At 38.5% G+C, this 15321-nt stretch overlaps 1 protein-coding gene across 3 annotated transcripts in view; it reads right to left on the bottom strand.

Annotated features, from left to right (window-relative positions):
• The window catches only part of ITSN1 (intersectin 1), a 230621-nt gene that overhangs the window by 133056 nt on the left and 82244 nt on the right, over positions 1 to 15321 (bottom strand). For all 3 annotated transcript variants that reach the window (XM_073804459.1, XM_019922857.3, XM_019922858.3), the window contains exons 6-9: positions 10719 to 10898; positions 9139 to 9235; positions 5434 to 5534; positions 1290 to 1353 (exon numbers count right to left, since the gene is read on the bottom strand). In XM_073804459.1, coding sequence (XP_073660560.1) covers positions 1290 to 1353; positions 5434 to 5534; positions 9139 to 9235; positions 10719 to 10898 — 442 coding nt within the window. The remainder of the gene's footprint in view (positions 1 to 1289; positions 1354 to 5433; positions 5535 to 9138; positions 9236 to 10718; positions 10899 to 15321) is intronic.

Raw genomic sequence — 15321 nt, 5'->3', positions numbered from 1 at the left:
TATGAAACAACCACATCAATGAGCCTGCAGCAAAATCTTGAACCTAGCAGGTTTATCTTCCAGGTGGAATCAATGGATAATGCATAACTGAGAGATATACACTCCTGAAGAGTGTGTGTTCTAGTTAATATTTAACTAGATATTAAAATTAAATATTTAACATTCTAGTTAATATTTAAATGTAAAGAATCCTATAGGATTAGGCAAGGCTCATCAATAGCTACTAAAACTCATTACAAAATAGACAAAGAGAAATAAATGTACCTACTGATGAAAGTACTCGGTATCATCTCTGATGTATTTTGCAAAAAAAAAAAAAAAAAAATTCAAACTTGAATCTGATGAGTGGTTCTCAACCACTGATTGATTTAGTACTGCAAAGAACATCTGCCAATGTCTGGAGACATTTCTGATTGTCACAAGTGGAGGCGGGGCTCATGCTGCTGCAGTAGGCAGAGGCCAGAGATGCTACTTAACAATCAAAAGTCCACAGGACAGGCCTCCACCACAGAGTCATCGGGCCTAAAATGTCAATAGCACTGAGGTGCAGAACCCTGCTCAAGATCTAATTACCAATCTACAGGAAATACAAGAATGAATTAACACCACAAGGGTGCCATCAGCTAAAGTTAGGCTATAAGAAACTATAGGACAAATGATCTGGGGTTTTTTTGTGGGGTGGGGTGGGGGAGGAGTGGAAAACAAGACAAGGGGGAGTTTATAGGTTAAAGGAGACTTAAAAGATGTATCAACCAATTGTTACAAAATATAGATTTATTTCAGTCCTGATTTGAACAAATCAACTATAAAAAAATTATGAGACAATCTAAGGAATTTAAACACCATCTGATTAACTTAATGATAAGAATTACTATTTAACAGTTTTAAGTGGACTTTTGGTATTGCAGTCATGTGGGGAAAAAATCCCTATGTCTTTTGGAGATACAAGCTGAAATATGTGCAGATGGAAATGATATAATGACTGAGATTTGGCTTAAAATAATTGAAAGGAGGAGGGGAGAACCAGGACAAGTCATGAGTTGAGACTTATTTAGGCTGTATTATGAGTTCTTGAGAATTCATTATATTGATTGCTCTGCTTTTGTATTTTTCAAAATCAAAAGGGGGGAAAGTAAGAGGGGTAATCATAACAACTCATTGGAAAATTAAGCCTACTACATATATCCCCCTTAGAAATAACGGTATTAATATAAAGACCCATGAGCCATATCAATTCAAGAAATACAGTTTCCTCTTTATACAAACCAAGGAACTTTTTCATTCCTTACCATATTGAAGCCAGCTGAGCCTGTGGTAAACTTGACTGCATAAGAATAGTTCTTGCTTGGGGACCTAAACAAAAACCAGGAAAAAAATATAAAGATGAATCAGCAAATCTTCACTGATCAGTGTTCTGCACATAGGTACTATATAATCTCATGCAATCACAGTGCTTTAAACGATATTTGCTATTACCCGAAGGGCTTTTTAAAAAGGAAATTAAGCCCCAATGAAAAAGGCAAGAAACACAAAGCACCTGGCACACAGTCAATAAATTTTTGTTAAATAGATGTTTAATGAGGAATGAGTATGTAAAGGATTAGAGTTTCAAAATATAACCTGCCCTTCTGTCCAGGTTACCATCTCTATTCGTATCAGGCTTTTATTTACAAAGCTGAAACTTATTCTCTCTAAATTCAGCATCTTGGCCACCACCTGCTTCCTCCACCATGATGACTATCAAATTCAGATAAGATTCAGAGAATCTTAGAGGAGGAAGGGACCTTAGAGAGAACTCTTCTACTCATTTCATTATACAGACTCTAAAACAAAACTAAATAAAAAAAACTTGCTCAAGGTTGTATAAATGGCCAATTATCGCAGCCATTTCCTAGGTTAGTGATAAAGAAGAATTTCTGGAATTTCAACTCTCATCTCAGAATCAGCTCTCACTTCTTAAAATACTTGTATATATCTTCAGTTTTGGCATGAAACTAGCCTTAGATACCAGAAAGGCCACAATGTAAGAATTTGAATGTTTAAATAAACTAGTGTTAGGAGGAGAGAGATAAATATCTTATGTCCATCACTGACTCCCAAGGTGTGGTCCCAGGATGATATGAAGACCAAGGAATGGAAAGTGGTAGCAACTGTGTTAGGAAGATTACCACGCATAAAATTTTGCTTGTTCTGTGGTATACTGGAATGAGAAAAGTTCATTGATCATTTTATTTAGTCTCTAACATTGTATTTAGAATGTTGGCAACATTAAAGTAGAATTAGCAAAAGTTTAGTGAATGCTTCAATTTATACTTGTAACAATTCTGCTCACTTCAGAACTATATAAAAGAAAGTTCATATTTCATCTATTCAATAAAAAGTGTAACAATAAATGAAAAGAACTAACCCTGGACCTGGATATCAGGACATATGGATTCCAGTCCTGACTCTTCCACTCCCTAATGACATGTGACATTAACAAAACTACTTTTAGGAAGTTCTTTTATCTCTGAAATGAGGAAAATGATCTAGAACAAGGATTGGCAAACCACAGTCTATAGGCCATATCCAGCCCTCCACCTGTTTTTGTAAATAAAGTTTTATTGAAACATAGCCATGCCCATTCATTTAAGCACGATATACGGCTGCTTTCATACCGCAACGGCAAAGCTGAAGAGCAGTGACAGTGTATGACTGCAAGTCTAAAATGTTTTTGTATCTGAAAGGGCGAATTACAAGTATACACAAATTCTCTGTATGCCTCGCTCACTCTGCTAAAGCAGTAGCTGTCACTTTTATACATAGCATGAAAAACCAGGCCAGCTTATATGGGCACTGAAGGAATATTTAAAGGTAGTTTTAAGTACTGTTTAACATGGTTTGACACCAGTGTGTCATATAGACCCAGACCTGCATTGTCACTGAATCTGAAAACATTATTTTGCTGTTTATAGAAGAAGTCTGTTGACCCCTGCACTAAAAGATTCCACCTGTCTTTTGCAATTTCTAATACTTGACTCTAAGTCCTAAGACAAGGTTGTGAAACATTAAATTAGATCAGCAACAGCAAAGATAGTAACAGGACAACATAAAAATCAAGCTCTGAGTGTTCGGAACTATTCTGTAGAAGCCTACATTCATGAAAGGCAGACTGGCTTATAAGGAAACATTAAGGGAATAAACACAAATCTCAAGTTCACAAAGCCTACAGTGGGTAGCTATGTTTCAGTAGGGAAGCTTGAATGGAAAGAACAGAGACAATTAAATGAAGTTAATGCTTTACTTCAAACAATGACTAAGACTTTTAGCATTTTGTGATTAGCATATGAATAACCAAATAACATATGCACTGTTTCAGAATGCAAGGAGATAATCGAATACCTCTTTGAGAAGTGGACTAGCAAGAATAGCATTACCAGAATTCTAGAGCTACTTATATAACTTAGATTAGGAAGGACTCCTTCTCTCTTTTATAAGAGTGTCTCTTTTAAGAGCGTGCAGTAGCATATACATCAGGTTGGGAAGGAACAAGGGGGTGCCCACCTAACCAGGTGTATCAGCGAAATCAACCCAGGTAATCAATGGGGTAAACTGTGCCATTGCTAAATATTTCACTTCTGCCTCTTTCCATTCTGGGAACTATTCTCAACTTTCTTGATATTCTTCTTAATCTTACTCAATTCTTAAGCTGAACTGAGTAACTGCTTTAGGGGTTGAGGATTCACACAATTATTTTCACAGTTGTGATCATGAAAATAATCTTTGTATTTCATCTCAACAAAACCTGCTCTGCTTCCATCAACAGTCTTATTTAGCCTAAAACACACCTTATATTGATTCCTCACAAAGGGAAAACAAATTAAATGTCTTTTATTTACTATTTTAAAATGTACTGTAATAAATTATTCTTTCTATTTGACATGACTATACAAAGATTTGAAAATGAAATTCCCACCTTAAATTCCTTCCAGGACAAAACAGTAATAAGTATACAGCTAAACAGTAGCAAAAATCTGCTCATCCATCCAGTATATTTCAAATTTTATTTTCTGCCTCAGATATTATAAGTTCTAAATATTTAAGTTCCTGCGTCATATACCTTCTACCTGATACTATACTTCGGTCATAAAACACAGCCTACCAAGAAAAGAGAATTTCGGCATCAACATCGCATCTGAATACTATTTTAAGTAACTCCCAGCAAACACCAACAGTGCTTTAAAAAATGTTTTCAGATTCACTGACAATGCAGGTCTGGGTCTGTATGATACACTGGTGTCAAATCATGTTAAACAGTACTTAAAACTATACTTTTGAATATCCCTTCAGTGCCCATATAAGCTGGCCTGGTTTTTCATGCTATGTATAAAAGTGACAGCTACCGCTTTAGCATAGTGAGAGAGGCATACAGAGAATTTGTGCATACTTATAATTCGCCCTTTCAGATACAAATATACGGTTATTTGAAATGACTGCTGAGATTCTTTACTGGGATAGGGTTCAAGGTTAGACCAGAACCCTTCGAAGTCTCACCCAATCCTGACATTTTTAAACAAGGATGAATTTTTCTCTTGGAAGTAAAAATTGCAATTGTAAGTGATAGAAAAAAAAAAAGATAGTAAGAATCAGAAATTTAAAATGTTTTTTGCTGAATATCACTGCTTCTCCACCTCAGGAAAATGACCCCATTCTTCCCTCCTTTCATATTTGTTAAAGAGCAGTTATATTTTCCCCCCTTTTACACTTAATGTTTGTATTGGAGATCTCTATTTTCCTTTATTAAAATTATGCTTTTCTTTATAACTCTCTAACAATTTTAAGTGTTTTAACCCCTTATTAGAAAGGTTTCTGGACAGTATCATAAAATCCTTTGAATCCTTCTAATGTAGACAACAATCTTTTTTTAAATCCATAGAGACCACATACCTTAACTCTGGCCTTTTATACATGAAGAAATAAGATCCAAATACGTAAAGTGGCCTCCAGCTGGTTAGTGGCAAAGCTAGGTTCTAAACTCCCCAACCATTTACTAACTTTCACCCTGTGTCCTGCCATAAACACTGATTGTTTGAGTAGACAGTTTCAAGTTCATCTACTAAGTTGAACTTCAGAATGTGAACCAGGCTTTGTCCACAGCAGTGTTTCTTTGCAAGTGCGCTGATTTGCACAACAGTGGCATCTAGGGTGCTGGGGGATCCTTGGTCTAGGTTCTATTTACCAAGAAGCAAAAGCCTGAGGCACTGGAGAATAAAATAACTATGGCCTTATCAGTAGATGAGAACTGGAGGTAAGGGGAATAACAAAAACCCTGTTTAGAAAGAAGTACAGTAAATGGAGGAAGACATTGGGAAAATCTTCAGCCCAACATCTAGAAACAATTTGCATTTAGAACAAAGATCATGTTTCACTAACTTAATTCTCATTTGTAAATACCTGTTAAGTGTCCACTCATGGTTTTGTCATGACTGTTGAATAACTGTCGGTATTTCAGTCTGGATGGCTGAGGAACAGCCCATTCAGCTGCGGGAGGAACACTGTGGGGCAAAGAGAGGAAGGAGAGGAAAAAAGGATTAATAGTAAGGAAAATCACATTTAAGTTCTCTAAAAACAGTAAACTAAGAACTTCTCTAGAAAACTAGATTTAATATTTTATTCACTTCCTAATCACTTTCTGAATTTTCTATAATGATTTTTTCCATTTTTTAAGGTTATAAACCTTTCTCTCCAGATAAGCTCATTATTTTTTCCAAATCAAGGGTAAACACAGCAGACCAAGTGGCTGGTTCAAGTTATATGGACAATTTACTAATTTAAAGTTTCTACAAAAGAATGGAAAATCTCCTCGGAACTGAGGTGATACAGTAATGACCAGGCTTCTCTAAACTTCTAGAACAGTCCTCTTTAGGTTCAAAAAGCAATGATGATAGAAAACAAATAACTGCTTTTAAAGGTATTAATTCTTTAAAATGTTTAACTTTCTTTACACCAAAATACAGAATGTATTTCTTAATGAAATGGAGTTATTTCATTCTGAGAATTTAAATGCCCAAAATGGAGTTTCCCAGAGAGAAGAGAACATTCCCAGGGCGGTTGGCAAATCAGCAGTGCAGTATGGGAAGGAGCTCTGCTTCTGACTGCAATCCAGTGCTGACCTTTCCTTGCCAACATGCAGCTGACCTCAGGAAACCCCTTGCTGGCAGCCAGTTCGGGTGTAGACCTCCTTGGTGATCAGTTCCTCCGATTAGTTCCCACACAGTATCATGCTGGTTGGTACCCATGGCTTCTTGAGAGCCAGATGTTTCAATTGGGCAATTTAAACACGATGGCTGAGCTGGCAGTAAAAATGGCATTCCGCTTCCAGGACAGATTACAACTAATGCCCCATTTGCAATTTCCTTTCATTTCAACAAAAATATCTATTTCTCACAGGTTACAGTGAAATTTTAATCATGAACTGGACCTTTTAATCATCATTTATGTATGTTACCTATGCACTGATACTTACTATGTACACTTCTCAAAGCACAGAAACAGCTCCCAAACACTTGAAAAGTACCTATAAAAATTTATCTTTTCAATTTTTATAAACTTCTTAATAAAAACATTTACCAAGTTCTAATCTGCTGTGCATACTTCTGCAACAACTCTCTCATTTTAAACTAATATTTTGAAGATTCCAACTCTTGCCTATTTGTCAAGAAGTTAATTATATCTCTCCTGCACCCCAGGAATGTAGGGTATTACACAGAAGGTGTTCAAGATTACACTTATCCAATCATAGTTTTCTACCAAAGTCCTGAGAATTTAAATAGGCCTAAAAATGCATTAACCAAAAAGTTAGATGCCACATTATAAAAACTTGCTAGAAACTTAAATTATTGAAAGGTAACTACCAAAAAAACCCCAGTGTTTTTATAACCGGAGCAGGACCCAATGGGGCCTTCTGGGGACAGACCCCTCCCCTCACGTCCTCTGCCTGCCTCTCTCAATTTTTTTTTCTCAGCCTATCTCTTGTTTGTAGAAAAGCTGTAGTCTCCCAGGCCTCCCCTGAGTCACAAAAGGCTGACTCAAGAATTAATGATTGAAAGTACATGAACGTGTAGTGACAAAAGCAGCAACTGGGCCAGGAGAACTGGTAACAATGTAAACAGTCAGCCATATGGCAGTCACAGAATCTTTAGTTCCTCCCTGAAGTACCTAGATAACAGTATCTGATGCACATTCCTGAGTTGTTTTACAGATGCTAAAACTCCATCAAAGGGAAGCTGGAGCCTAAGGATTGATAACATTAACCCCTGTGGCACTGCCCTGTTACCTCACCATCAACCAATCAGAGAACGGCGCACAGCTGATCACACACCCTGTGACTCCCTTCCCTCATCTTGCCTTTAAAAATGCTCCCCTAAAACCCATTGGGGAGCTCAGGTTTTTTGAGCATTAGCTGCTCCGGACTCCTTGTCTGGTGCCTTACAACCTGGTGTCAGTAGATTGGCTTTACTGCACATGGGCGAGCAGACCCAACATTTTAATAGCATTAATTTTGCTAATACTGGCTGTTTGTTCATTTTAATGTCACAAGTCAATTTTAAGACAGATTTCAAAATCACTTGTGGAAAGTCAGAGAATACTCAAAGTTCAGCGTGATATGGGAGAAAGAATAGAAAACATGGAATTTAGTGTTAGATGATCTCAATTTAAATCTCAGCTCTGCTGTTTAGTAAGCTGTAAACTATGGGTGAGAAATATAACCTCTCCGGGTGTTTCTTCATTCACAATTCTGAGCCAATTACTACCCTACAGGTGGTTGTGCGGGTTAAATGGGATTAATGAGTCAAAGCAGATACTCAATAAATATTCCTGCATCCTAGGAGTAAAACTTTAATTAAATGGAACACAAATACCTGTATACCACAATTAACCGAAGTTTTCAGGGCAAATTTTAAGAACATCTGCCTTAAAATCAGAAAGATCTCAGTTCAACTCAGCCCTATCACCTAGGAGTTAAGTTATCCTGCGCAAGTCACTCCTGTCTCTGAGCCTCCTCGTCATCTATAACACAGAAAATCAGTCATCTTATGGGGAAGAAGGTGAGCATTAAATGAGTTAATGTGCATAGAGCATCTGGCACAGTGTTTTTCAGTTTATGGATTTTCTTTACATTATTTTTTAAAAGGCAGTGAATTATTGAATTATATTCAACATGCTCTTTTCTTTAAAGAGGAAAAATGACTCAATTCACTTAGGAAAGATTCCTAAAGAGGACTGAAACAAGAAAAGATGGAATCATCTTCATTTACATCTCCTTTTCATTTGGAAAGCTCTGAGACAGCTTATCAAGAGACTTAATTTTTTTTTTTTTTTTAACATCTTTATTGGGGTATAATTGCTTTACAATGGTGTGTTAGTTTCTGCTTTATAACAAAGTGAATCAGTCATACATAAACATATGTTCCCATATGTCTTCCCTGTTGCGTCTCCCTCCCTCCCACCCTCCCCAAGAGACTTAATTTTTAATTTTAGTACAGCAGCATGCAAGGGGAAAAAATGGGTAAAATAAAAATATGAAAGATAATATGAACCAAGATTGGCCAAAACAGAAGCAAACAGGTCATGTAAGCTGTACCCAAAATTGAGCCACATGTTTGATTTAATAACAACTGTCCCATAACCTGAATAACTCATTTCATAAAACCTGATCTAAAGTTTTACTAACAATCCACACAGACCCCATAAGATTGTCTGAGATAAAATTAGAGCCCGTTTTGGCTCTAATCTTCATATAGTATTTTTTATACATAAACTTTTAAATGACTGACACAAAACAGTTAATGTGCTTTTTTCCCTCATACCTAGAGTTCTATTTTTTTAAACATTTACTACTACCTATTTACCATCCTCTTTAAAAAAAAATCAACATGCAACGCTTTCAAAGGAAAAGTGGTGTTCTTGATTCTGTCATCTCTACAACAAATAAATAATAAAACCTAGTAACATTATCCAGAATTAAGAAAATTATTAGCATTCTGCAAACTAAAACAAGACAAATAAAGAACACAGAGCTAATTCACTTTCAAATGTATGAGTCAATCAGATAATGGTTGAACCAAACCACCCATTTAAAAAAACAAGCAAACTTACCTAGCCACATCAAATGATTGTGCCTTCTGTAATTTAGTGTTTAACTGTGACCCTGGACCAGATCTACTAAAGGAAGAACTCTTTGGCAATGTGGCTGCTGAAAAAATAAATAAATGTTGAATAGTTTTAATTTTACAAAAGTAAGAAACATTTCCCTATTTATAAAAATTAAAATGCATAGTTATCAAATCTGAGGCAGAAATTATTCCTCCCTTCTTACCATTCCAGACTCAAAAAGTTATTCCCTCCTTGCTTCCTGCCCTCTAGCCAAAAGTGTTTTACTAGTTCCTTCAGAAAACCACCTTACTAGGTAGTAATGTTTACATCCATAAAATCTGACTCTTCATTAGACACTTAGTATCACATTTTAGAGGATCTGTTCCAATAGTTAAAGAAGTAACAGCTTAAATAGATAGCTGGCATATTCTTAACTGCACTGAAGGAGCTGAAGTATTAGTTCCAGATGTAAGAGCCAAGAAGTCACAGACTTGTCTTGGCCAGATGACACGTAATGCCAGGAAGGGCCAGCTTTTGTGTCTGAGTCTCATTCAAGCTGGTTAGCTGTGTGTCAGGAGAAAAACTTCGAGCCTTAACCAACATTCCCTTCAAACTTGCCTACTGTCTTGCAACATTCGCCGCAAAAGAAAACAAGACACAGTGCGGGGATTCACGGCTACTACTGGAAAAATAATTACAAGCATTTTCTCAGCTGCCATCACACCTGCAGTCACGGTCTCCTATGAAAGATAAACTACCTGTGAAAAGAACATCTTAAAAACAAGAGGTCGATTTGGATTCTGTGGCTATAACTTAGAGACACATCCTGACAGATGTAATAAATGCGGAGGCCTAGGCAGATTCATATATAAGGCTCAAACCCACACTGTCAGTCACTTACGAATTTATTCAGACATATCCGAAGTACTTAAAAAACAAAAAAAAACCTTTCCATATTGATATGAATCCCTTCTGATTTGTTAGACTAAGACCATCTACATCTACACTATGCTTTTCTTTAACTAAAGGGAAAAAGACTTTGAATAAAGTCTCAATTAAGCAAGCATGTAATACTATAACCTTAATATATTTAGCCATTCAATAGACTTCCTTCCCCCTCTATGCCTGATTCACTCCACCTCCTCAAAAAAAAGAAAGGCAATGTTCTTTTTTTTCCTCCCACATAATTCTACTCCTAAGGGATTGGCTTGTTTATTAGCAATTCATGGCAGCTGAAGAAAAGTAGTAAATGATACATGGAAATAAAAAGTGTTCAAATACTGTTCAAACTTGAGCTGCTCTCATCAAGGCCTTGTAAGGAAATTATGCTCTTGGTTTTAGCTGTTGAGTTCACCTCTGTGTACAATGGCACCCAAAGCTTCATAATTTCATTCTCCTTTCCCTCTCTCTAGCCTAGCTCATCCCCAAAATGAGACATTAAATGAGAAAAAAGAAAAAACTGAAGATGATTTCTTCTGGAATAAAATACCATTTAAATATAATCAGAACGTGAAGACAGAAAACGAGAATGAAGAGTAAAATACAGGTAGAAGTTCGGCCTGTGGCTTCAGCAGGTCACGTACCAGGATGAGTGAATGCAGGCAGAGGCTGTATGACAGGGGGCGTCCCGTTAGCCAGAGGAGGCACTCCTGCCGCAGGAACAGAGGATACTAGCGGGGGAGACATTCCGACAACAGGAATGGAACCCATTGGCACTGGAGCAACAGCGGTCAGCGGTGGCATGCTGGCGATACCTCCCATACCTATGAAGGGAAAAATCCCAACAAAATTCACATGGAACCACATTTCAACATTCAATGATAATTAATCCAGGACTGCATGGAGAAGAAAATCCCCTTCCAGTTGTAATACAGTTCCATTTAAAATATGAATTCAGATTAATCATTTTGAAGGGGAGTAAAAATTGTCAAGGATCATATCAAAAGGGCTCAAGACCCAACTTAAAGAAGGATCTACTGGCCAAAGTTGAGGATCAATAAGAATAATAACTGCAGTGGACTGAAAGCCACCAAAGAGAATTCAATTCACAATGATTTTTTTTTTAATCCTAATTGGTCACCATAGGCAATCAATTTATTTTGAAAACTAGTACATAAAGGCAGAAAATAAACATTTATCCTGCCTTTCTTTTATTGACTGAACCTCAGAGTAATCAAACATTTGATGAGAAAGTTTCTCTTTATAGAAGTATTCTAACCAAAAAATGAAGAAACGATAGAAACTAAAATAGATGTTTCTATTCTTTTAGTTTCTCTATCCTAACTTGTGATATGGTGATATAATAAGAAATATATATCTGGTCTCTGTCCCCAGGTCTTGATTCCTGGCAGAGCTCCTAAAACCCTTTTAATTTCCTGACTGATAGGAACATCTTTTGCCAAAACATTTGGTCTCAGTCCCTGGTTCCTGACACAGAGCTTTTAAGATCCTTGGAATCTCTAGAGTGGTAAGAGTATCTTTGTGTGTTTGATGTGGTGACTGATGGCTGGGGACCCCTAAATAGCTGCAGGATGGGAGCTGGTCACGGGAAAGATCACAGCATGATTAGAGAGTTGGAACTCTCAGCCCCACCCAACTCCCACCTCCACACAGACCTCAGGGGAAGGCAGAGGGGCTGGACACTGAGCTAATCAAATGCTACCGATTTAATCCATTATGCCTGCATAATGAAACCTCCATAACAACTCCTACATACCAAGGTTTGGAGCGCTTCTAGGCTGGTGAACAAATCCACGTGCTGGGAGGGTGGCGCTCCCCAACTCCACGGGGACAGAAGCTCCTGCACTCAGGACCCGTCCGGACCTTACACTATGCACCTCTCCATCTGCCTGTTCATCTGTATCCTTTATAATATGCTTTATAACAAACCAGAGAATGTAAGTAAATGTTTCCCTAAGTTTGGTGAGCTGTTCTAGCAAATTATAGAAAACGGGAGAAGAGTTTGTGGGAGCCTCTGATTTTTAGTCAAGTCGAACAGAGCATGGGTACCCTGTGGCCCATTACTTGTAACTCAAGTCTGAAGTGAGGGCAGTCTTGTGAGACCGAACGCTTAAACCTGTGGAATCTGACGCTGACTACCAGAGTTAGCGTCAGAATTGAATTTAATTATAAGATATAAAGTTAGTGTCCGGACAGTTGGAAAATTGGTTGGTGTGGTTTTTCTGGACACAAAATTCTTGGCTGATTCTTTCCCTGAGAATCCTAAATATGTCACTCCATTTCCTTCCGGCATGAAGCACTGCTGCAGAAAAGTCTGAAGATATTCTAATTTTCTTTCTCATTAGCCATGTGTTTTCTTTTTCTTTGGGCCCAAATGATTTTTTGTCTTACTAGAATGTATCTTAGTGTTGATCTTTCCAGGTCGATCTTCTCGGGCACATACTATATATATTCGTTCAAATTTAGCTTCAAACCTTTTATGTCAAGAAAGCTGTCTTGAACTAGTTTTTGCCATTTGTTCTGTTCCCTTGCTTTGGTTTCCTTCTTCAGAGACCCCAACTAACCTACTCAATTCTCTTTGCCTTCAACATTTGCCATTTTTTCTCAAATTCTTTGTATCTCTTTTTTCATTTCCTTTTAATGTTTGAAATCTTCCTCTTTTTACCTTCTATTTCCTTTCAGATAGTCTCTCTTGTGTTGCTTCTGGCTCACTCTTCATTTCTGAAATGACTCTTTCTTTTATGTCTCATTCTTTCCTGAGTGGTCACCTGATTTCTGGGGTTTTAAAATTCTGATCTCTGTTAGTCTTTCATGACTCGCATCATTTTCTTAGTACCTTTCAGCTTGTTTTGAAATAGTAGGTTACTGATGTGCTGTCATCGTCCACAGGGGTGTTACTCGGCTCTTCATCCTCTTTTTTCTAATAATAACCGTGTGTGGGATTTGACCTTGGCCTGATACTGCCTGATGCTCGTTTTGATATGAGCCTTGACTCCTGGGATTTCCAGGCTCGTTCTCCTCCCCCACTTTGGTCTGGACCTTCTCCTCCTTCTGTCTCTGTGTCGGTGCCCTGCTTAATTTTTATTCCACTCCCAGTCACTTCTCCTCAGTGTGAGATCCTGTCCCCAAAGGCAGCCTTGTTGGGCCAGTGCTGAGAGTTCACAGGGACCAGATCTTGCAGGTCTTCTTATTCTCTAACATCATAATTTTTCCATTTTAAGTTACCTACTCAGCTCCTAAATTGCCACTGCAAAGACTATCATCCTTGTACCAACTGACTGCCTTTTCTGAATGAATGAGTGTTTTCTGAATACTTCTAAATAAACACCTACCAGATAAACCTACCAGAGGCTGTGCTTTAGATGCCATCCCTCATGGTGCTAAGTCTCAATTCCTGAAGTTTTACCCTCTCTCCTCAACCACTGACGGAAGCACTTCCCACCATAAACACACCATTCTTCAGCTGACATGCTCCCCTTACAGTTAAACCCTCCCCTCTTCCAAGCCTCCAGCAGGCTCCTGTCCCTACCACTCCAAGGAGTTCGTCAAGGTGAGGTCCAAGATCGTCTTGCCAAATCCAATTACTTTTCTGTCCTATTCTTACTCAGTCCCTCAGAAGCAACTTGAACAATGAGGCACTCCCCTCCGAAACACTTTTCCTTGGCTACTAGGACACCAACTTCCTCCCACTTCACTCTGTTTCTGGCTTCTTCCCTTTCACTAGAGCTTTAAATGTCACAGACCGCCAAGGCCTGGACCTAGGTCTTCCGCCTACTCTAAAGCTACACTTCATCAACCTAAGTAAAGAGGAAAACTGAGGCAAACTTGAATTACCAGAAGTTGAGTTTATGCAGGCATAGCAGAAGAACTGCAATTCTGATATGCCTGGTTTTTTTTTGGTGGGGGGGGCGGTGGGCACCACGCGGCATGTGGGATCTTAGTTCCCCAACCAGGGATCGACAACCCTGTGCCCCCTGCGTTGGAAGCGTGTAATCTTAACCACTGGTCCGCCAGGGAAGTCCCAAGAATTGTAATTCTGGACACGCCAACTGCGGTAAGCTACAAGTGAGACCTCTGAGGCTTTGGGGTGGGCTGGATACATGGGCAAGGATCACAAAGAGGAGGGAATTCAATTAGAGTCCAAGCAGCAAGTTCATTGGCTTGAGGAGGAGAAGAGACTTTTGCAGGATGTTCGTTAGTCAAGGGATCAGTTTCGATTTTCTATAAATGCCTGACCAGTCCCTTGGTCCTTAAGTTTCATTTTCCTGAGGACCCATGCATGAGATTCTCCATTTTATATCCTCTGGTTCCATTTAAGATTGAAATCTTCACACTTCTCTCTAAGATACCGTATCCAGCCCCGGGGCTTTCAATGCCATCCGCACCCAAACTCACCCAGAACTGACGGATCCCTCCTGAGTTGCAGACATACAGATTCACCTGCCTCCTTCACATCTCGACTTGGAAATCAACGAGGCCCCTCAAACTTGAAATGGTCAAAATCTGATTTATTTTTTTCTCCACAATACAGGATATCATGAATCTAATTCTACCCTATCTTCCGCGTTTATTATCACCACCCAGATCTAAATTACCATAACCTCTTGCCTATGGAAAAAGACTCCTTACTGATTTCCCTTTTACTTGTCCCCCTGCAATACAGTCTTCAAATAATACAAATGACAAAACAACAAACAAAAAATAACAACACCAAAGAAACAAAAATAGTCTTCAGATAACACAGATTTTTTTTTCTAAGTGTCTATCAACCATGTCACACCCCTGCTTCAAAGCTTTCAACTGCACTTAGACAAAAATGCTAACTCTTTAGTGGTTTTATCAGGCCCCAAACCACCTGCCTCCTGCCTTACCTCCCTGACCTTAAGGCCTAAGGATACTTCAGCTACAAGGGAAGTACCTCATTTTTGTTCCTCTCACACACCAAGCTTTGCCTTAGGACCTGTTGCTTTTGCCTGGGGGTCTTCTCCCCTCACGAGGCTCTCATGCTTAAGTCAGCTCAAAAGTTATCTCCTCGGAATATTCTCCCCTAACCACCGGGTCCTACTTGTCTCTATCATATTACCCCATTTTATGGAATTATTTGTTTGCTTCCCCCAACTTGTCAACAAGCTCCATAGCAACAGGAGCCATGATGTCTTGCTCACCACCATCTTCCCAGCAACTAGGACACACAATCAGGGCTTAAAAATATTGATTGGTCTGACT

The sequence above is a fragment of the Tursiops truncatus genome, chromosome 4, assembly GCF_011762595.2.
Source record: "Tursiops truncatus isolate mTurTru1 chromosome 4, mTurTru1.mat.Y, whole genome shotgun sequence".
In the NCBI taxonomy this organism is placed as follows: domain Eukaryota; kingdom Metazoa; phylum Chordata; class Mammalia; order Artiodactyla; family Delphinidae; genus Tursiops; species Tursiops truncatus.
Note: the sequence above shows the minus strand (reverse complement) of the source record. Positions and strands in the feature narration are given on the sequence as shown.